At 42.2% G+C, this 22,569-nt stretch overlaps 1 protein-coding gene across 3 annotated transcripts in view; it reads right to left on the bottom strand.

Annotated features, from left to right (window-relative positions):
* LOC115174779 (protein FAM13B) overlaps positions 1–22,080 on the bottom strand; it is a 76,694-nt gene extending 54,614 nt beyond the window's left edge. For all 3 annotated transcript variants that reach the window (XM_029733671.1, XM_029733690.1, XM_029733680.1), the window contains exons 1-5: positions 21,861–22,080; positions 4,476–4,637; positions 3,594–3,785; positions 715–927; positions 287–464 (exon numbers count right to left, since the gene is read on the bottom strand). In XM_029733671.1, the coding sequence (XP_029589531.1) occupies positions 287–464; positions 715–927; positions 3,594–3,744 (542 nt within the window). In that variant the 5' untranslated portion in view covers positions 3,745–3,785; positions 4,476–4,637; positions 21,861–22,080. The remainder of the gene's footprint in view (positions 1–286; positions 465–714; positions 928–3,593; positions 3,786–4,475; positions 4,638–21,860) is intronic.
* Between the last annotated feature and the right edge of the window lie 489 nt (positions 22,081–22,569).

Below are 22,569 nucleotides of genomic sequence, written 5' to 3'. Positions count from 1 at the left end.
CTATTATTACGCAATGCAACCTCTCACGTGGCTGCATACATGTCTAAGCTTGATCACCAGGGTGTGTTATATATTTCATGATATAAATGAACATGTTACCAAATATAATTTCTGTTCTATAAGCACTTATACAGCACCATCTCCTGTGAGAATTCCAAGCAACGTGAGATTGCCATTATGCAGGTATGTACACGTAAAAAAAACTGAACGCCAAGTACAAGTACTAAAGGCCTGTGGAGGTATGGGTGTATGGATAGGTGAGGTGCTGTGTTGTTGTTGGCCTTACTGGAAGATGTCTGGTCCGAATACCGCGGCGAGGGCGCCGACGCTCCAGCTTTCCTCCTGGAGCGAGGCTACGCTGGACAGGAAGCGGCACAGGAAGCGCAGCAGGCTGTAGTTAACCTGAGGCAGCTGCTGGAGGAAGTACTTCATGTTGCGGGCGAGCTCTTCCTCGCTGCTGTAGTCTGGACAACACACAACAGGGGATTGGAGATAGATGGTGCCAAAGGAAAGAAGTAAGAGAGTCAGATGAGAGAGAGAGAGAAGGTGGAAAAAGATGGAGAAGGATGATGAAGAGAGAAGGAATTATGCGCAGCGCCTGTATAGGGGGTACAGGTCAGACAAACAGAAACCGAGGAGGAGGATGAAGAGGTAGAAGACTGAAGAGAAGGAGAATAATAATTATGAAAATGAGGATGACTAAGATGAACGTACCTTGGTAGAGCTGCAGGATGTGGGACTGCATGCCTGCAGGGATGATGGGCTCTGGGAGCTCCTGCAGGAAGAGACGCAGCAGGCTGACGGCAGAGGCCAGGTCAGCCTCCTTCTCCAGGTCCACCTCCTCCCCAGAGTCATAGCGCTGCCGTAGCCACTCCACCCGCTCCGCGTTACCGTTGACTAGGAACAGCCCCTCCAAATCCAGACGCCCTGAGAGCAGAGACAAAGAGGACAGCAGTCAATCACTTGCTCGGTCTGCTAAACAGTTATATATGAATGACTCCTCTCTGTGAGCATAGAATGTGAATACATCTTTCACTTTGAGTAGAACGGCTACATGAATTTTTCCAACAGATTCCACACTGATTTTAGTACATTAATAAACTGATCAAGTTGAAGGCCTAATTTCTCAAATGGGTCAAATTTGACAATTTCTCAGATTTGTTCAGTTGTACTATAATTTATGCAGTTGTACTAACAGCTCAATCACAGGGCATATTACATGTAAGGAATGTTATTTTACCCACAATAGATGCGGTAAACGCAACCAAAAATGGAATTGCCATGGAAACGCGTGGGGTGGGGGGGGGGGAAAGGGCCATGGGGGAATGATCCCAAGTCTCCTCATTGAAATTAGCCTACATTTAGGCTATTGTTTATTTCACATTAGGTTGAGGTAAAAATCTGAGTATAATGCTTGTATGATGTCAACCCCAACACGTTCATGTCACCACAGTTAAAAACGACTGACTACCACCACCTATCTTTGTATGCTAGCTATGCTAACCAGCTTATACGAATGGGAGTTTGCATTTAGAGGTCACTTCCTCTAAACCTGAAAAGGAACAACTTATAAATGTTGTGCAGCTAAAACAGCCAAATAGGATATACAAGTAACCACATTGTGGGCCTGTTACAATACATAAATCATGACAGATTTGAGGAGGGGGGGGGGGGGGGGGGGGGGGGTGATACTAAACACAAGGAAGTCTCTCAACCAGGAAGAAGAGCACACCATCATTACACTGTCATGTCATTCCACAACTCTGGTTTGTTTCACCACAGAGAATGAGGAGATCTGCAACTGGGATTTGTTCAAAGTGAGCTGCCTGGTTAAGGAAAACAGTGGGTGGGCGGTAGCTGTAAGGCAGAACACCCTGGTACGTGCCATGACCTTCCCCCCCCTTCCCTCCATGCCCACCCTAACCCCACTGGGGCTACAGCAGCAGCTCGCTGGCCTGGGCCCCTGCTGCAGCTTACAGAGGTCTCATTAAGTCACAATTATGGCATCCCGTTCTGAGTGCAAACAGACAGATTAAAGTATTTTCAATGCCTGATTAACTTCTGGACTGCACAATTATCATTAATATGGCAGCAGGGGAATGAAAGGAGGTGTGTTTGGGGGGGGTGTAGTGTATTACATAACCACCCAATGTCTGCTTGATGTCACATTCAGTTGACTGGAGATAAATCAAGTTGAAACGAATGAGGAAGTGAAAATCCCTGTCATTGTAAGAAGAACTAAATAGATGTTTATGCCTCTGGAGTTGCAGCTTATGCCTGTGTTGGATTGACTAGCTCTTTTTCCCCCTGCACCCAAACTTTCAGTAGAAAGGAGTCTAAAATGTTACGCAACGGAGAAAGCACATCTTTTTGATCGCAGTGCATTTAGAGTTCAGCTTATCAAAGAGAGGATCTCTCCAAACAACATATTTGGTTTATCGTGATGCAAGAAGTAGTCTTGGTTGACTGCAACTGTTCTTTTCGGCTCGTCTTAAGCCACGCTCACTTGTTCAGCTTTTTTATTTTATTTAAACTAAGCAAGAACTAATTCTTACTTACAATGATGGCCTACCCAGGCCAAACCCTAACGACGCCGGGCCAGTTGTGCGATGCCCTATGGGACTCCCAATCACGTCCAGTTGTGATACAGCCTGGAATCGAACCAGGGTCTGTAGTGACGCCTCTAGCACTGAGATGCAGTGGCTTAGACCGCTGCGCCACGCGGGAACCCTAGGCCAGGGGTGTGAAAACTGTCTCAAGGGCCACGTCGGGATTTCTAAATTCCCAGACTTATTTGTCAGTCAAAATCAATTTGTCAGTCAAAATCAAGTTGCAACCCAGAAAAAGAGCAGTTATTTGAAAATATAGGTCCATTACTACATATTTCCTATCTAGTTTTAGACATTCCATTGTGGCCTGGAATAGAAAAATGTTATACATGTACCAAAAATAATTACCCCCCCTAACCCCCAAAATATATTTTTATGCCCATGGGCCGTGGTTTGCACACCGTGGGCTAGGCTACATGGAACATGAACAGATTTTTTACAAATAATAAAAACGCACACCATCATTTAATCTCTCTCTCTCATTATATATATATATATATATATATATATATATATATATATATATATATATATATATATATATATATATATATATATATATATATATATATATATATATATATATTCTCTGCTTTGATGTAAAACAAGTAGAAGCATCTCCAGTGGGGGTTCATAGAAGAAACTGAAATTATGACAGGTAAAAGGTAAATCTCTCTAAAGTACCTGGAAGAGTTGTCAAAACAAGCCACAACGATATAAAGCAAGACACAGTGGAAGAATAATGGGATTTACTGAGCACGTAAAAAGATACTCTAAGGTAAATGTGATGCTCAAAGAGGTGAATCATTTGCCAGAGAGAGAGAGTGCGTGTATTTTTTAGGTCCCATTCATGCAGCTCTCCTGTGTCGCACTCGGTAGATAGGCACAAACACTAAATAAGTTATTGGACAAGGTAGTGGCCTTCCATTTGTTGCCTAAGGAATACCTCTGCAGTTAGAAATGCAGTGTGTATGTGCCACTCACCATGTTCCTCGATGTACTCTACGATGTGCCTGACCAGTAGGGGAACCTCCTGGCCTGGCTGGCCGCTCTGCTGCACCCCATCTAGGGGAACCCCAAAAACCCTGGCTGGTGTCAGGGAGTCGCTGGGGGAAGGAGAGAGGCTCTTCCTCATCGCTTCCACAGCCGAGCTGTTTCCGAAGGTCTGGACACCCGCTACCGCCAAACCACACCGAGGAGAGACAGAAGGCAGATTCACAGGCTGTGCTCTCCATCCGACATACATATACAAACACACACACACACACACACAGAGAGGACGGCGGGGCAGGTCCCAGCATTATACAGATGAAATCTGACAAAATCTGATCGGGACCCGTCTGACCCTCCCACCCTGTGCAGCTATCAGGCACAGTTAGCTTGGAGCCAGAGGGTTATGTAAGTATAGTGAGAGTCAACCACAAGTGTGTCTGACAGCCATCAGAACAGGCATGTTCACAATGCTAACAAGAGCAGGTGCCTGGGCTTGGAGCGTTTGAGCGCTAGCTACGCTACATTTCAGTGACAGACTTCAATGATCTGTGCCCTATTAAACAAACACACACTGACCAGGCTAGCGGACCTTTCTAAAGATCGGCTCTGCTACAGGTCAGCCAGGGGCATATTAGGCTGTGAAAACAAATACCAATCCATCCAGACACCAATTACTGACTGTAGTTTTAAAAATCACAGGAGTGTGTTGTTGGCTATGTTGGAATGATTCACACTCCAAATGGCTTGCCATTTGTTATAGTAAACATGTTCAGGACCAACATATTACATCAATGTTAAATGTACAGAAACAGAAATGGATTCAATTTTTAGGCTGCAATTTGACCTGTGTGTTGTTTTTGTTGATGTACTCACCGTTTAGCACTTAAAACACCCAGTAGTTCACCTTATCTTCAGCACCACTCACTAGTAGTGAATCAAATGGTCATCTATGGCTGCTTCAGGCTATGGCAAAAGATGAGCCTGTAGTTCCTCATTGACAGACCGCGAATCCTGATCAGGACTTCAGTAGCTAAGCTGCAGGGGAGAAAGGAACAAAAGTGTTGGAAAGAAGTTGCTTGCTTAGGTTCTGAAACTACAAGGCCACAATGACCACTTAACTGCCAAGAGCTGATCCACATTAAAAAAAACAACAAAACATGCTTGTTATAGGGCCTAACGAGTGGCGCAGTGGTCTAAGGCACTGCATTGCAGTTGCTAGCTGTGCCACTTGAGACCCTGGTTCGAGTCCAGGCTCTACTGCGACCGGGAGACCCATGGGGCGGCGCACCGGGGCAGCTCTAGCAGGGCAGAATAACAGCACCAGGGCAGCTCTAGCAGGGCAGAAATTTGATGAACTGACTTGTTGGAAAGGTGGCATCGTATGACGGTGCCACTTTGAAAGTCACTGAGCTCTTCAGTAAGTCCATTCTACTGCCAATGTTGATCTATGGAGATTGCCACGCAATGTGCTCCATTATATACGCCTGTCTGCAACGAATGTGGCTGAAATAGCCGGATCCACTAATTTGAAGGGGTGTCCACATACACTATACAGTCGTGGCCAAAAGTTTTGAGAATGACAAATATTAAATTTCCACAAAGTTTGCTGCTTCAGTGTCTTTAGATATTTTTGTCAGATGTTACTATGGAATACTGAAGTATAATTACAAGCATTTCATGAGTGTCAAAGGCTTTTATTGACAATTACATGAAGTTGAAGCAAAGAGTCAATATTTGCAGCGTTGACCTTTCTTTTTCAAGCCGCCCTGGCATGCTGTCAATTAACTTCTGGGCCACATCCTGACTGATGGCAGCCCATTCTTGCATAATCAATGTTTGGACTTTGTCAGAATTTGTGGGTTTTTGGTTGTCCACCTGCTTCTTGAGGATTGACCACAAGTTCTCAATGGGATTAAGGTCTGGGGAGTTTCCTGGCCATGGACCCAAAATATCGATGTTTTGATCCCGGAGCCACTTACTAATCACTTTTGCCTTATGGCAAGGTGCTCCATCATGCTGGAAAAGGCATTGTTCGTCACCAAACTGTTCCTGGATGGTTTGGAGAAGTTGCTCTGGATGTGTTGGTACCATTCTTTATTCATGGCTGTGTTCTTAGGGAAAATTGTGAGTGAGCCCACTCCCTTGGCTGAGAAGCAACCCCACACATGAATGGTCTCAGGATACTTTACTGTTGGCATGACACAGGACTGATGGTAGCGCTCACCTTGTCTTCTACGGACAAGCTTTTATCCGGATACCCCAAACAATCGGAAAGGGGATTCAGAGAAAATGACTTTACCCCAGTCCTCAGCAGTCCAATCCCTGTACCTTTTGCAGAATATCAGTCTGTCCCTGATGTTTTTCCTGGAGAGATGTGGCTTCTTTGCTGCCCTTCTTGACACCAGGCCATCCACCAAAAGTCTTCGCATCACTGTGCGTGCAGATGCACTCACACCTGCCTGCTGCCATTCCTGAGCAAGCTCTGTACTGGTGGTGCCCCGATCCCGCAGCTGAATCTACTTTAGGAGACAGTCCTGGCAATTGAACAGCTCTCCTTAAATTTCTTTATGATCCGATAAACGGTTGATTTAGGTGCAATCTTACTGGCAGCAATATCCTTGCCTTTGAAGCCATCTTTGTGTAAAGCAATGATGACGGCATGTGTTTCCTTGCAGGTAACCATGGTTGACAGAGGAAGAACAATGATTTCAAGCACCAGGCTGGAGTGATCTCCAGCCTTGTCCTCGTCAACACTCACACCTGTGTTAATGAGAGAATCACTGACATGTCAGCTGGTGCTTTTGTGGCAGGGCTGAAATGCAGTGGAAATGTTTTTTGAGATTCAGATCATTTCCATGGCAAAGAGGGACTTTACAATTAATTGCATTTCATCTGATCACTCTTCATAACATTATGGAGTATATGCAAATTGCCATCATACAAACTGAGGCAGCAGACTTTGTGAAAATGTATATTTGTGTCATTCAAAACCTTTGGCCACAACTATACATACAAAATTATGTTGAGCAATGTGGAACTTCGATAAGGCAGTATAAAACTGCAATACATATTGTATCGGCCCCTAAATATCATAATATATTGTGAGGTCCCTGGCAATTCCCAGCCCTATACAATACATGAAGATATTCAAATGATCCCACAGAAAGCTTACAGTGTTGGCATGCTAGAGAATACCTTAATACAGATGTTTCATCCAGAAGCCATCCACATGCATGTGGTGTGAGAGCCATGACAGCTATGTTAGAGCCCAGTGGTGCAAGGATTCTTCCAAATTAGGCTAGTGTAAGCTAGATGGTGGAACTGGAAGCTGTGCTTACTGGCCTGTCATGGCCTCCCAAACAAGTCCACCAGCTCAGGAATCATGAAGAAAAACAAAGCTGCGATAACTAACAGGCTGCCAATGCCTGTTGGCTAAGTAAGGGAGTTGCCTTCTCAAGGGAGAGAGTGGGGTGTTAAAATATTAACAGACTAGGCTGTACTTATGAATGGTGCGTCGTTAAGTGCACTGTGCAGTAATATCTTTATAAGACATTTATGCCTCATAGATCTTAGGCTAGCTTCACACGTTTAAAAAAAAAAAAAAAAAAAAAAAAAATTCAAAGCAAAAGTTTATATCTCAATATCATAATTTCTGGGTAACAATTAAGTACCTTACTGTGATCAATTTAAAACAAAGTGGTCAAAAAGAAATAAAAATGGCCTATTAGCAAAGGTTTAGAACTCTTATTAGTCTTATTGACAGCACTAATTTACCACCTGGTGATGTAACTAGGCAGGCCAAAACTCCAGACCAAAAAGGAATTATCAGCATTTCAAAATTGTACAGTATTATTCCAACTGCATAGTGTGGAAATGTACACTGCTCAAAAAATAAAGGGAACACTTAAACAACACAATGTAACTCCAAGTCAATCACACTTCTGTGAAATCAAACTGTCCACTTAGGAAGCAACACTGATTGAGAATAAATTTCACATGCTGTTGTGCAAATGGAATAGACAACAGGTGGAAATTATAGGCAATTAGCAAGACACCCCCAATAAAGGAGTGGTTCAGCAGGTGGGGACCACAGACCACTTCTCAGTTCCTATGCTTCCTGGCTGATGTTTTGGTCACTTTTGAATGCTGGCAGTGCTTTCACTCTAGTGGTAGCATGAGACGGAGTCTACAACCCACACAAGTGGCTCAGGTAGTGCAGCTCATCCAGGATGGCACATCAATGCGAACTGTGGCAAGAAGGTTTGCTGTGTCTGTCAGTGTAGTGTCCAGAACATGGAGGCGCTACCAGGAGACAGGCCAGTACATCAGGAGACGTGGAGGAGGCCGTAGGAGGGCAACAACCGAGCAGCAGGACTGCTCCCTCCACCTTTGTGCAAGGAGGAGCACTGCCAGAGCCCTGCAAAATGACCTCCAGCAGGCCACAATGTGCATGCGTGTGCTCAAACGGTCAGAAACAGACTCCATGAGGGTGGTATGAGGGCCCGACGTCCACAGGTGGGGGGTTGTGCTTACAGCCCAACACCGTGCAGGACGTTTGGCATTTGCCAGAGAACACCAAGATTGGCAAATTCTCCAATGGCGCCCTGTGCTCTTCACAGACGAAGCAGGTTCACACTGAGCACGTGACAGACGTGACAGAGTCTGGAGACGCCGTGGAGAACGTTCTGCTGCCTGCAACATCCTCCAGCATGACCGGTTTGGCGGTGGGTCAGTCATGGTGTGGGGTGGCATTTCTTTGGGGGGCCGCACAGCCCTCCATGTGCTCGCCAGGGGGTAGCCTGACTGCCATTAGGTACCGAGATGAGATCCTCAGACCCCTTGTGAGACCATATGCTGGTGCGGTTGGCCCTGGGTTCCTCCTAATGCAAGACAATGCTAGACCTCATGTGGCTGGAGTGTGTCAGCAGTTCCTGCAAGAGGAAGGCATTGATGCTATGGACTGGCCCGCCCGTTCCCCAGACCTGCATCCAATTGAGCACATCTGGGACATCATGTCTCGCTCCATCCACCAACGCCACGTTGCACCACAGACTGTCCAGGAGTTGGCGGATGCTTTAGTCCAGGTCTGGGAGGAGATCCCTCAGGAGACCATCCGCCACCTCATCAGGAGCATGCCCAGGTGTTGTACGGAGGTCATACAGGCACGTGGAGGCCACATACACTACTGAGCCTCATTTTGACTTGTTTTAAGGACATTACATCAAAGTTGGATCAGCCTGTAGTGTGGTTTTCCACTTTAATTTTGAGTGTGACTCCAAATCCAGACCTCCATGGGTTGATAAATTGGATTTCCATTGATTATTTTTGTGTGATTTTGTTGTCAGCACATTCAACTATGTAAAGAAAAAAGTATTTAATAAGATTATTTATTTTATTCAGATCTAGGATGTGTTGTTTAAGTGTTCCCTTTATTTTTTTGAGCAGTATATATAAAAACACAGAAGAAAAAATTATGTATTCAGGTTGATGACTGCACTGGGCCTTTAAGAAAGAAATGAAGTCCCCACTCCCAGCTCGAGAGTCACACTGCTTCATGGTGTGACGGTCATTCTCACCTTCCAGAGGGATGCGATTAGACGTCATGCTACTAAATTTTCCGTGTTCTGACCCAGGCTGCACCATCCCTGTGCACACGCCCACCTAAATTTGAAACAATCCTCTGATTTATCTCACTATGAAAATGGAATTTCCTTTCATGGAGTCAGTCCTTGCCATCAACCATGTTCCGCAACAAATGACCTACATTCAATATGAAAGTCATTTCTACAAGATGACGATGAATCGCTTGCCCCTGGCTTCTTTTTGGTGGAAATCTCAAAGAAGCCCTCTTGTTCTGTACATGAAACTGGTGCAGCTCCTCAATTACTTTGCATTCCTCTTGAAAGGGCTCTTTTGTGCTCATCAGAAGCCCTAGTTCTACTGTCTTACCAACCACTTAATTTCACTGCCTTGTTGAGTGTCTGCATCCCAAAATACCACACTATTCCCTATGTAGTGCACTACTTTTGATCAGGGACTATAGGGTTGTGCACTATATAAGGTGCGATTTGTGATGCACCCTTTGTCACCAGCCTCTGAAGCTATGGTTTGGCCACTGAGTGTGGTCTTTTTACAACATACCATTTCCAGAACCATCTCCAATAAGCATGGTCTTCTTAATCAAATTGCTTTTAATTAGGCGAGGGTCACAGACAGACTTGATATAATAGGAAGATGGGTGCAATGTGTACAGAGCAGGGACAAAATGTTCCCAAATCCCCCTGTACTTGGCTTTCATGGACAGAATGGGCCAGTCCATCTTAATCCCACATATCATGCGTGACAACCTTTTCATCCACAATGTCAGCCATTGTTAGGGGGAGGAGAGGAGGCCAGACAGAACAGAACAATCAGTCAATGAGGTGGTGCATTGTTTCTGTCCGGTTCTGCATTTCATTTGCCAAGCCTAGCAGCAGTCGTCTCACTTATTCTTTGCTTTTCAAAAATGAAAACATCACCAATGCTAATGACATATCTGCAATTGGAGAAAAAAAAAAGAAGCAATTTCCTAAATCTTCCCACTTCATCTGCATAAATCCTGGGAGTTTGAAAGGTTATGGTTATTGGAGAAGCTTGCATGACTCCATTGGGACTTGAGTTCCCTTACATTACTCTGAAAGAGAGTTCTGCGAAGGACTGATTTACTCATCAACCTTCCACCTGCACCCCCCGGCTTACTGTCCTACTCCCACCCGCTACCGCAAGAACTGGTCCTGAACCCAACCACAGTCCCACAATGTTAATTTAGACATGTGAAGCAGCTCACTTGGCAGCAATGGTCACAGCCATTTTGTGCCGTACAGGCAATATTAAAATGTGCAAAAATAACCTACCGAATACAGTGCCAAGAAAAAGTATGTGAACCCTTTGGAAATACCTGGATTTCTGAATAAATGGGTCATAAAATTTGATTGGATCTTCAACTAGGTCACAACAATAGTCAAACACAGTTCGCTTAAACTAACACAAACAATTATACGTTTTCATGTCTTTATAGAACACACCGTGTAAACATTCACAGTGCAGGGTGGGGAAAGTATAGGGTTGAGGTCAGGACTGACTGGGCAACTCCAGAAGGCGTATTTTCTTCTGTTGAAGCCATTCTGTTGTTGATTTATTTCTGTGTTTTGGGTCGTTGTCCTGTTGCATCACCCAACTTCTGTTGAGCTTCAATTGACGGACAGAAAGCCTAACATTCTCGTGAAAAATGTCTTGATAAACTTGGGAATTCATTTTTCCGTCAATGATAGCAAGCTGTCCAGGCCCTGTGGCAGCTCCAAACCATGATGCTCCCTCCACCATACTTCACAGTTGGGATGAGGTTTTGACGTTGGTGTGCTGTGCTGTGCCTTTTTCTCTCCCACACTGTGTTGTGTGTTCCTTCCAAAACAACTCAACTGTAGTTACATCTGTCCACAGAATAATTTGCCAGTAGCGTTGTGGAAAATCCAGGTGCACTTTTGCAAACTTCCGACATGCAGCATTGTTGTTTTTTTTGACAGCAGTGTCTTCTTTTACATTTACATTTTAGTCATTTAGCAGACGCTCTTATCCAGAACGACTTACAGTAGTGAATGCATACATTTCATGCATTTTATTTTGTACTGGCCCCCCGCGGGAATCGAACCCACAACCCTGGTGTTGCACACACCATGCTGGCGTTGCAAACACCATGCTCTACCAACTGAGCCACAGGGAAGCCAAGTTCAGTTCTTTTGTGGTGTCCTCCCATGAAGACCATTCTTGTTTAGTGTTTTACGTATGGTAGACTCGTCAGAGATGTTAGCATGTTCCAGATATTTCTGTAAGTCTTTAGCTATCAGATTCTTCTTAAGCTCATTGAGCATTCTGCGCTGTGCTCTTGCAGTCATCTTTGCAGGACGGCCACTCCTAGGGAGAGTAGCAACAGTGCTGAACTTTCTCCATTTATAGACAATTTGTCTTACCGTGGACTTATGAACATCAAGGCTTTTAGAGATACTTTTGTAACCCTTTCCAGCTTTATGCAAGTCAACAATTCTTAATCTTAGGTCTTCTGAGATCTCTTTTGTTCGAGGCATGGTTCACATCAGGCAATGCTTCTTGTGAATAGCAAACTCAAATTGTGTGAGTGTTTTTTATAGGGCAAGGCAGCTCTAACCAACATCTCCAATCTCGTCTCATTGATTGGACTCCAGGTTAGCTGACTCCAATTAGCTTTTGGAGTAGTCATTAGCCTAGGAGTTCACATACTTTTCCCAACCTACACTGAATGTTTAAATGAAGTATTCAATATAGACAAGAAAAATGCAATAATTTGTGTGTTATTAGTTTAAGCCCACTGTGTCTATTGTTGTGATTTAGATGAAGATCAGATTAAATTTGATGACCAATTTACGCAGGTAATTCCAAAGTGTTCACATAATTTAACCTACAGTGGCAAGAAAAAGTATCATTTGTTTTCCCAACAGTTTATCTTCGATTGTTGAGTTGCGACTGTCAGTGAAAATACAATCATCCATTTGGTATTTGCCGTGCGCTCAGCTCAATTGCGTGCCTTTCGGTAGGTTGTGATTTTAAACAATTCACAGCTTTTTTACCTTTTAAAGAAGCTAAATTATCCTCTGTGGCCAAATCATGCTTTCTGGTGTATTAGCCTATTTTGAAAGATTTTATTTATTTATGTATAGACCGGAGTAAGCTAATTAAGCTATATAATTGACAATTGAATAACATTTACACAGGAAAAAAATAAAAAGCAACATGCAGCAATTTAAGATGTTACTAAATTACAGATAAGGAAATCAGTCAATTGAAATAAATAAATTAGGCCCTAATCTATGGATTTCGCATGACTGGGAATACAGATATGCATCTGTTGGTCACAGATACCTTACAACAACAAAAAAATAGGGTTGTGGATCAGAAAACCAGTCAGTATCTGGTGTGACCACCATTTGCCTCATGCAGCACAACACATCTCCTTCACATAGGGTTGATTGTGGCCGTTGTAATGTCCCATGCCTCTTCTATGGCTGTGCGAAGTTGCTGGATATTGGCGGGAACTGGAACACTGTCGTAAATGTCGACCCAGAGCATCCCAAACATGCTTAAATGGTGACATGTCTGGTGAGTATGCAGGCCATAGTAGAACTGGATCATTTTCAGCTTCCAGGAATTGTGTACGGATCCTTGCGACGAGGGGCCGTGCATTATCATGCTGAAACATGAGGTGATGGCGGTGGATAAGTGGCACAACAATGGGCCTCAGGATCTCACAAGGTATCTCTGTGATGGTTTCTCACAGTTTGTGCAGAAATTCGTCAGTTATGCAAATCCACAGTTTCATCAGCTGTCTGGGTGGCTGGTCTCAGACGATCCCGCAGTTGAAGAAGCCGGATGTGGAGGTCCTGGTCTGGCGTGGTTACACGTGGTCTGAGGTTGAATCCCGGTTGGACGTATTGTGCCAGATTCTCTAAAAAGGACATTGGCGCAGCTTATGGTAAAGAAATTAAACATTCAATTCTCTGGCAACATCTCTGGTGGACATTCCTGCAGTAAGAATACCAATCGCATGCTTCCTCAAAACTTGAGACATCTGTGGCATGGTGTTTGACAACTGCATATTTTAGCGTGGCCTTTGATTGTCCTCAGCACAAGGTGTACCTGTGTAATGATCATGCTGTTTAATATGCTACACCTGTTAGGTGGATGGATTATCTTAGCAAAGGAGAAATGCTCACCAACAGGAATGTAAACAAATTTGTACACAACATTTGAGAGAAAAAAGCTGTGTGTGTGTGTGTGTGTGTGTGTGTATGGAACATTTCTGGGATCTTTTATTTCAGCTCATGAAACCAACACTTTACTTGTGTTCATATTTTTGTTCAGTATACTTTGGGGAAAGCTTAGCTTCCTCTAGCCTTATGGACTCACCACCTATGTATTCCATCTTTAAAATTGTTCATCGGAATTTGGTAAGAATGACACACGCCGTTGCATCCGAGTTGCATGTTCTGTTAAGATGAATTACCATAAACTAAATGAGATTTCTCATTCTGAGAACCGTTAGTGGACGCCCTAATCAGGTTACACAACCAATACATATGGGTCCAGTAACTTTCTTAAAATGTTTGGTAAATTTTAATGCTGACAAGTTTCTGTCACCACATTTTCCTAACAGAAACCCTGCAATCTATAGCCTAATCATATTTATTAAGTACATTTCCTTGGAAAGAATTGCCCCATGCATAGGCAGCCTACTCTCTTTCATTGAGACCAGACATACGAGGCGTACTTGATCTTGCATGCACGTATGCCCAACTAGGGGAGAAGTAGGCTACTTAACTTGATGCAGAGAATTGAGAGTGTGAATGCGACAAATGTTTTTTATTTAATTTTTATAGAGCGTTTTGGTGGCAATCTGCTGAAAGCAAGTAGAAAGCTCAATGGAGACTATGTATTCCAACTAAAAACACACAAGTAATTGACTTTCACCCCGACAGACTTTCTATTGTAGGGCTGAGGTGACTGCCTCACCTAACCTCTAAAGGCGTCCGCATGCTTCCCATCCAAAACAGTTTGGAACAGTTTGTGTGTATATTACGACAACATTTTGGTCTTCGGCAAAGGGGTTTTTCAGCTGATCGTGGACACTACATTTTTTCGAAGCAAGCTGAAATTCATTAGCCGAAGGTCATTGGTTAACAGTAGGGATTCTTCAATTAATGAATTTTTTATTCAACCTTTATTTAACTAGGCAAGCCAATTAAGAACAAATTCTTATTTACAATGACAGCCTACCCTGGCCAAACCCTAGGGTGATTCAATGAGTTTTCATGCACATTTTTTCACCTGCGAAATACTGCACCAAACATCTAAGAGGTAAAATTGCGTGACTAAGCAAAAACGGCAAAATGAATGACAGATTTCTTGAGTTATCTTAGATTAATTCTGACTATTTTGAGGGAGTGTATACTGGCTACAGCGTCTCAAGATGGAAAAACAGTACTATTGACGCTTTTCTCTCATTTTTCAAGCGAATGTCTTAGGGAGTATGCGAGCACACTCGTTCAGTTAGGTGCCAGCCAAAATGAAGCATGTGGAAGCCTTAAGTGGCACTGCCAAGTAAAGATAACAGGAGAGGTTGATATATTGACAGCACTGAGAAACAGATTTCACAACAGGGCAGTCTGATATTGACTGGAGGGAAGAGAGGAAAAAGACATAGGCTAGGAGCAGACAGAGACAACGTCTGCAGAGTCAACACTACCTCTGAGTTGACCCTAATGCTAGTCCTGAGGTTGAACTCATTGACCTTAACTATTCGCCAATAGCCTATTTTCTAATTGAGTGCTAATAATATCGGAAGAAAGAGAAAATAGGGGGTAGTAGTAGGGGATAGGGGATGCTGTGCTACTCTTGCCTTTGACACAGCAGTTGCCTGAGCATCCCATGGGACTGATTCCATAATAACTAGATCTTTAGGGGACAGGAATGAGAAGGGCTTGTTATTTAACCCAGAGGCCTGGGTGGCAGAGAGAAAAAGGTAATAGTTCTCTCAGTAAATCAGCACCTATTCATAAGTTACAGTTTACAGCACTGATGTAGCCTAAATTTATACAGGGTGCCAATTTATTGTTCTGTAGATAACATACTAAGTTTATATATTGAACAGATAATCAGTTACGACCCAGGTGTGAAATGTCTCAGTCACAATGCCATTTTACTGTCTGAGCATGGGCAGACCGAACCATTTATTGTACATTTGCATACATTTTCCATCTTGGATACTGATGTCGGCTGTCTGAAGGCTTGAGGTGTGGGTGTAGGCTTGAAATGCCTGCAACTCAGCCGAGTTTGCTCTCTTGCCTTGGACAATGACATTCTGATTATGGATTTAGCATTGACTTTATCACCTCTGTACCAGCGCAAAACAAAAATCCTATGCTTTGTTGCAAGGAACAGTCCTTCACCATTATCAAAAGATTGTTATGTGTGGGGTGGGGATAAACAGACCTAGTTGATGGGGGTGAGTAATGGCTGCTAATGAGAGTTGATATTTGAGAGCTATGAATAGAGGCAATGAATAACTAATGCATTGCTTAGCACATAGCAACTTCTTATAAACAACAGGTCAAAAGAGAGAAATTCTTGTAAAACTATAATAGCTTCAGAGAAATTAGCCTTACCTTGCCTGAGCCTACTACAACCAAGACAATGAAAAAGAATGCACATCAGAATGACTTTGCAAACTGAAGCTCCCTCCTTTGCCGCTCAAAGGAAGTAACAACTGATTTATAACGAGGGTAGTGCCTCACTGAGACATGAGTCATCATGACAAAAACCTCGCTGGGCAGATCAAAGACTTGCATGTTACAATGGAGGAAGACAGGTTTGTGTCATCAATGTTGTGAGGCCCATTGTTTAGCAATAACCAAGAAGGGCAAAGCTTCAGAACGTTGGAAAACTTCACTTACATGTTAATTTCAAGCAAAGCACCTGCTATATTTGTAGGTGTAAATCATTTTAATGCCATCTTAACTGGCTGTATAATATATCCATTACTACAGCCCTACTAATATCCAACTTGAAGAATGTATTTTCTGTACTAGAAATATTTAGCTAGCTAGTTGCCCATTGTTTGCTGGTTGGATGGGAAGCTAAGCAGGTTAGTATTGCATTGCTAGCCAGCATTGGAGATCGACAAACAAAGCAAAACGTTTTATACCGGCTAGATAACACTGCTTTCAACCTTACCTACAAGGGTTATGATACGAATGTCTAATTTAAAAATAGTTAGCCAACTAGCTAGCTTAGAGTCTTTGGGTTGCTTGAATGTTGTCACATTCAAAATGCTCAACAGCTAGCAGCAGCTTGATCCTGTCCTAGCCTCCTGAAATACACTGCAGTGGAGAGTAAGCAAAGCAAAAACTTGATAATGTTCTTGGTATCTCCCCGGCTAAAAAAAATAAATAAATCTTAGTCAACCAAAAGTAGTCCGTTTGACCGCAGTGCATTTAGAGTTATATAGCAGCACCCACCTGTAGCACGCGCTCCAGCAGGTATATCTCACAGGTCACCCCCAAAGCCAATTCCTCCTTCCAGTTCTCTGCTGCCAAAGACTGGAACGAACTACAAAAATCTCTGAAACTGGAAACACATCTCCCTCACTAGCTTCAAGCACCAGCTGTCAGAGCAGCTCACAGATTACTGCACCTGTACATAGCCCATCTATAATTTAGCCCAAACAACTACCTCTTCCCCTACTGTATTTATGTAGCTCCTTTGCACCCCATTATTTCTACTTTGCACTTTCTTCCACTGCAAATCTACCATTCCAGTGTTTTACTTGTTATATTGTATGTACTTCACCACCATGGCCTTTTTTTGCCTTTACCTCCCTTATCTCACCTCATTTGCTCACATTGTATATAGACTTATTTTTCTACTGTATTATTGACTGCATGTTTGTTTTACTCCATGTGTAACTCTGTTGTTGTATGTGTCAAACTGCTTTGCTTTATCTTGGCCAGGTCGCAATTGTAAATGAGAACTTGTTCAACTTGCCTACCTGGTTAAATAAAAGGTGAAATAAAATTTAAAAAAAGATTACAAAAGAGTTCAGCTTATCAAAGAGAGGATCTCTCCAAACAACATATTTGGTTTATCATAGCCTAGTGGCTAGAGTGTTGGACTAGTAACCGAAAGTTTCCAAGTTCAAATCCCTGAGCTGACAAGGTACAAATCTGTCATTCTGCCCCTGAACAAGGCAGTTAACCCACTGTTCCTAGGCCGTCATTGAAAATAAGAATTTGTTCTTAACTGACTTGCCTAGTTAAATAAAGGTAAAATAAAATTAATTATCGTGATGCAAGAAGTAGTCTTGGTTGACTGCAACTGTTGTTTTCTGCTCGTCCTAAACCACGCTCACTTGTTCGGCTTTTAAAAAAATAAATAGGTTTTAACCTTTATTCAACTAGGAAAGTCAGTTAAGAACAAATTCTTATTTACAATGATGGCCTACCCCAGCCAAACCCTAACACGGACGACGCTGAGCCAATTGTGCGCCACCCTATAGGAACTCCCAATCACTGCCGGTTGTGACACAGCCTGGAATCGAACCAGGGTCTGTAGTGACGCCTCTAGCACTGAGATGCAGTGCCTTAGACCGCTGCACCACTCAGAAAAAAAAACCATGTAGGCTGCTGAGCTTGTCTGATGCTTTAAACACTGCTATTAAAAATGAAGACAAATTACTAAAGAGGGCGCCAGAGATCAATAGGCTAGCCAGAAGGGGGGGAAAAAAACTGTTCCCAACCCTCCTCCCACTGCTAGCCTTCGCAGATTCTGCCATTAAGCTCCTGAAGTTGCTGGTAATAGGCTACACCATGGGTCAGCAACCTTTTCAATATGGAGTGCCACGTTATCGTACCATTTCTACTGATCTGCATGCCAGTTATGATTTTCATATGCACATTTGTGGCACAATTTAAAATTTATAAAGTCTTCATATCTCAAAATCAATGTCATGTTAATTAAAATTATATCTAAATAAAAATGATACAAATCTAAAAAGTAGCTTTTATTGCCAACATGTAAAAATTGCCTAAATAAAGCCAACAGATAAAAACATTGCAGCCCATAGGTAGAAAATATCCTGATACAAATAAATATCCTATAAAAGCACAATGGCTAAGCATGGCTTGTCTGTAACGAACTTGCAAAATTGTATCAACTCTTAACTTGGTCCAGTGCTAGCAAATTTGCAACACTGTATAAAAAAAAAATTCCCTCAAGGGTATCCTGTCCCAGTGAGCTCCAGACAGACATACACTGCTGTAAGCCATTTTGTGCAGGGGATAAGAAGTAATCAGGTAGGCCTATTTTATGATGTTTCCATCTGATCAGAGCATGACATATTTTTCCCCTTTCATGCTGAGTGGTAATCAATAGAGAGAGCTCGAAAGATTACATTGATGAACTATTATCATTCTAAATGGATGTAAAAACAGACTTTGTTTACTTGCCGTTCGAGGTGAAGAAAAAAGTTACTTTGAAAAGCTCCAGTGATGGTGAGTTAAGACAAATCAGAAAGAGTATTAGATCCCCAAATGGGCATATTTATAGGCCTACATTTGCAGGCCTACATTTGCACACAGGCCAGGTAGACTAGTCCTACTTCTATATGCGTAATCAGGTGTGTCCTTACTCACGATTGACAGGAGCGCTCCAAACAAGAGACAATGAATAAATTGACAACTCTTAAATGGAAATAAATAAACCAAAACTTAGTGTAGCCTAGGTTGTGCACTCTGCAAACAACGGGTCCACTCCTACAATAACAACAGTAAGACTATAGAAAACAGGGTTTTCTGAAAATACTTAAGCAATTTAATGCGGCACTAAAATGAATGCATTTCAATGAGAAATTCCTTTTTCTTTACCCTTTGTGGGTGGAGCCGAATCTGTTGCTAGCGTAGTAATTTTCCATATGAAGGATTTTAAACTAATTTCCTGAATTGACGAAACATTTCAATTGAATTCGCCCCTAAGAGTATCCAAGAAGCATTGGGTCGGGTGCCAAATAGGAGACTTTACTCCCAAGCTCATTTGGACCCTATCAGTCCAGAAAGTTTGCTTTGCTGTGCTTCCTACGTCCTCTGACCTTGAGTGCGTACATACAGTGGGAAACTGATCTTGTGCCTTCAACTCCACTGCTCTCTCCACTCAATCAACAGGAAAACAAACTCAGCTCAATATAGCCTTTGGCAGACGGTGCTTCACCAGAGCATGTTAATCTTGTGCTTACAAACCACTCCCCTGCCTACAGACATTAGATAATATCAAACATTACATCAGGTTCTAACATTTCACTCATAAGGATATACAATAATAAAAAATTAAAAACGTATTTCATCGGTCTAGTTATCACATGACAAGATATAGGAACATTTTTCACTCAATAAAAACTGATAGAGATTCACAAGACAGGCAAAAACAGTTATGTAGAGGGGATAATTCATACTGGTGCACCAACTGTCTCAGGACTGCCCAATGTCCATCTAAGCTGCCAGGGATGGCGATGGAAAGGAGAGCCTAATCCAACACCAGGAGGAGAGCTCACCAAGCAGAGAAATCCCCTGGCCTGATGGACAGCTGGTTTAGGCTGTGGTAATCTGAACAGACACACATTCAGCAGGTTTAAAGGGCAGGACACCTCAACGCATCTGCTGCAAGCATCCGATCACAAGATAGACCTGTACCCCATAGTGGGGCCTAGGTCTATCTTGTGATCGGATTCTTACTGGATATAGGCATAGGCCTACTCAGGGGCTCCAAGAAGCCAAGTTATTCTAGCGCCCGCCTTTTTCTGTTTAGAGAACCTCTGGGGTTAGCCCGGTTCGTTTCATTCTGCTGCGAACACATCGGTTTCTGGCCTTTTGGATGTCCTGTCCTAGGCTCATCTGACCAGATTTGGTTATGCTTGGCCCGTTTGCGTCACAAAACAATCCTCTAGCAACAACAATCTCACATGGCAGGAGGCTGTGCACTCGAGTGACTTTATTTTCCTTTCTTGACATTCCCTCAAATGCTAAGGTACCATTAAAAGTTTGCCTGCAGATAAAACTCATTAACTATCTGTCTGACATAGAAGTAATTGAAGAGAGGAGATGACATTCAGTAACATAGCAGGCAGTTAAACATTCTGGTATTCATTTTAAAACAATAAAAGTTACTCATTCATAACCAAAATCCAAAAGATTAGGCCTAAATGTAATACTGTAGTTTGTAGAATCTAAGTCAATAGCACCAGTGTGGACATGGCCTAGTTATAGCTTTCCATCATCAGAGCATCATTGCTGCTGACCTTTGGATCCCACACATTTGTAGTACTTCACAATCTCAAGCTGGTGTTAGCTTTATTGAGGTAGGCCATTTTCATTCAGCTTGGCATTGATTACTCCGAATAAAATGGAATTGCAGAGGACAACAATGCATTTTAATCACAATATTATTGTTGGATGAGGAAGACTTGTGTTGCTTTCACATTGCAGACTATTCTTAGAGATCATTCCATCATATTTCAGGAATCCACCATGCAATAAATAAGCTTGGTGTTTTTCTTTAGAGACCTTGTCAAAAGTTACTCGGATGTTTAAAGAAAACAGCCAAATTAAAAACTCAATCACACATAAAAAAAGTGTCAACCCAGAACATGAAAAGCATAAAAAAATAGCATGCAACTGTGGCATCCTGTTGATGGTGACCACAGAATATGCTAACAAGCTAGCTAGTTAAATAACATGCTAGATGAAGAACAGTCAGCACCTTTGTGTGTGAATTTTATATTTCTTTTTTATTCGGATAATTTAAAAAAATAAAACAGGTGTGGATTGTTCTCCATCCATCCTCTCCTGATTCAGACTATACCAATTTCATGGCATCCTTGTTTCAATAGCTACTGACGAGAGAAAACCGAATATCCAATATAACCGAATAGCCAATATAAAACAAACTTAAAATTACCTACCAGCTCTCTAAAAAGTCGGGTAAAGAATACTAAAGATGTTTTATAACGTATAACTAGCTTTATTCCTGTGGCTGTGTGTGTCTAAAATTTCAAGCAGCTAAAGGACCAACCTCACAGACAACCGTCATTCTATTCAACGTTCTGGCTTGTAAAGGAAGGAACATTTATACGGTTTTGTAGCTATTCATTTCAGGCTGTTTACATAACATTGTGTGTATTACAGTCTGATTAATCAGACTAGCCAATTCAGTGTGCAACGTTTACTAAATTGCAATAGAAAAATAAACTATTGAGTAAGCATTTGTGAGAAAACGAAAATTGTGGTCATGTCGAACATTCGTATTAGCTAACACGAAACCGAAATTAAACCAATCTCTGGCAGGACTGACAGTGGAAAGCTAGCTAGCTTTCGGGTTAGCATATAGTAAATGTTAGCAGGCTAACTGGCAGAAGCTGCTTTTCACCTTGTTAACGTTAGCTAGCATCAAAATCTTGGCAATGGGTTAAATGAAAATAAATGAACATCGCTAGTAGATGTTTTAGCACATTCATACCCATCAGCCTGCGGATGTGACTACAGAATAATGCAATTATTTAGTCAAACAAAAACACCTGTACAAATAATTAGGAAATGTTAGCATGCTAACAATGTTAGCTAAACTGGGGAGCAAATGTTGTGAACCTACCAGATTAAATCCAACAGGAACGGAGAGCAATGACCATCAATTATCGTTTTGAGTTTTTAATTGAGGTCTTAACGGACGACAAATTTGATCAAAATGAAACAGATATTAGCAAAACAAACAATTGATAACATAGCTAGCTATTTGAAAACAATTCGGTTCCCGTTTGTTGAAATTCAGATACCGTTTGTAGCTCGTTGCTATAACGTCTCAGCTCACACCCACAAGAGATGAAGCTGCCAAATTTTGTCCCCGCCTCTCCCATTGCTCGGGGTTGTATTCATTGGGCACCAAACTAAATCCAACATACTAAAACATGGAGGGATTTTATGGAATTGTCCAATAAAAATCGCTTGTTTTCGTGTTCCGTCAAAAAATGTTTTAAACGTTTTGCTACGTTGTGTTCTAATGAATATCACCACAAAAGCAAGTGGAAAACTTCCTCATCCATCCACATCGCATCTCACATCTCTAGAAGCAAGAATGTCAGATACAGTAGCAGTTTATGATATAGCATATGATATAATCGCTAGCTACATGTTGCCATTACATATTTTGAACACACAGTCACAGTGCAGACAGTTAGATGTTTCATTAGAAATTATTTCAAGGTAAAATTACACAAATTAATACAAGTGGTTTACAAACAATCTTCCATGTGAATAAATACTCAAGTATCACCTTGTCCATACAATCGCAGCAGTTCACAAAT

Source organism: Salmo trutta, chromosome 3 (genome assembly GCF_901001165.1).
Source record: "Salmo trutta chromosome 3, fSalTru1.1, whole genome shotgun sequence".
Taxonomy (NCBI): domain Eukaryota; kingdom Metazoa; phylum Chordata; class Actinopteri; order Salmoniformes; family Salmonidae; genus Salmo; species Salmo trutta.
Note: the sequence above shows the minus strand (reverse complement) of the source record. Positions and strands in the feature narration are given on the sequence as shown.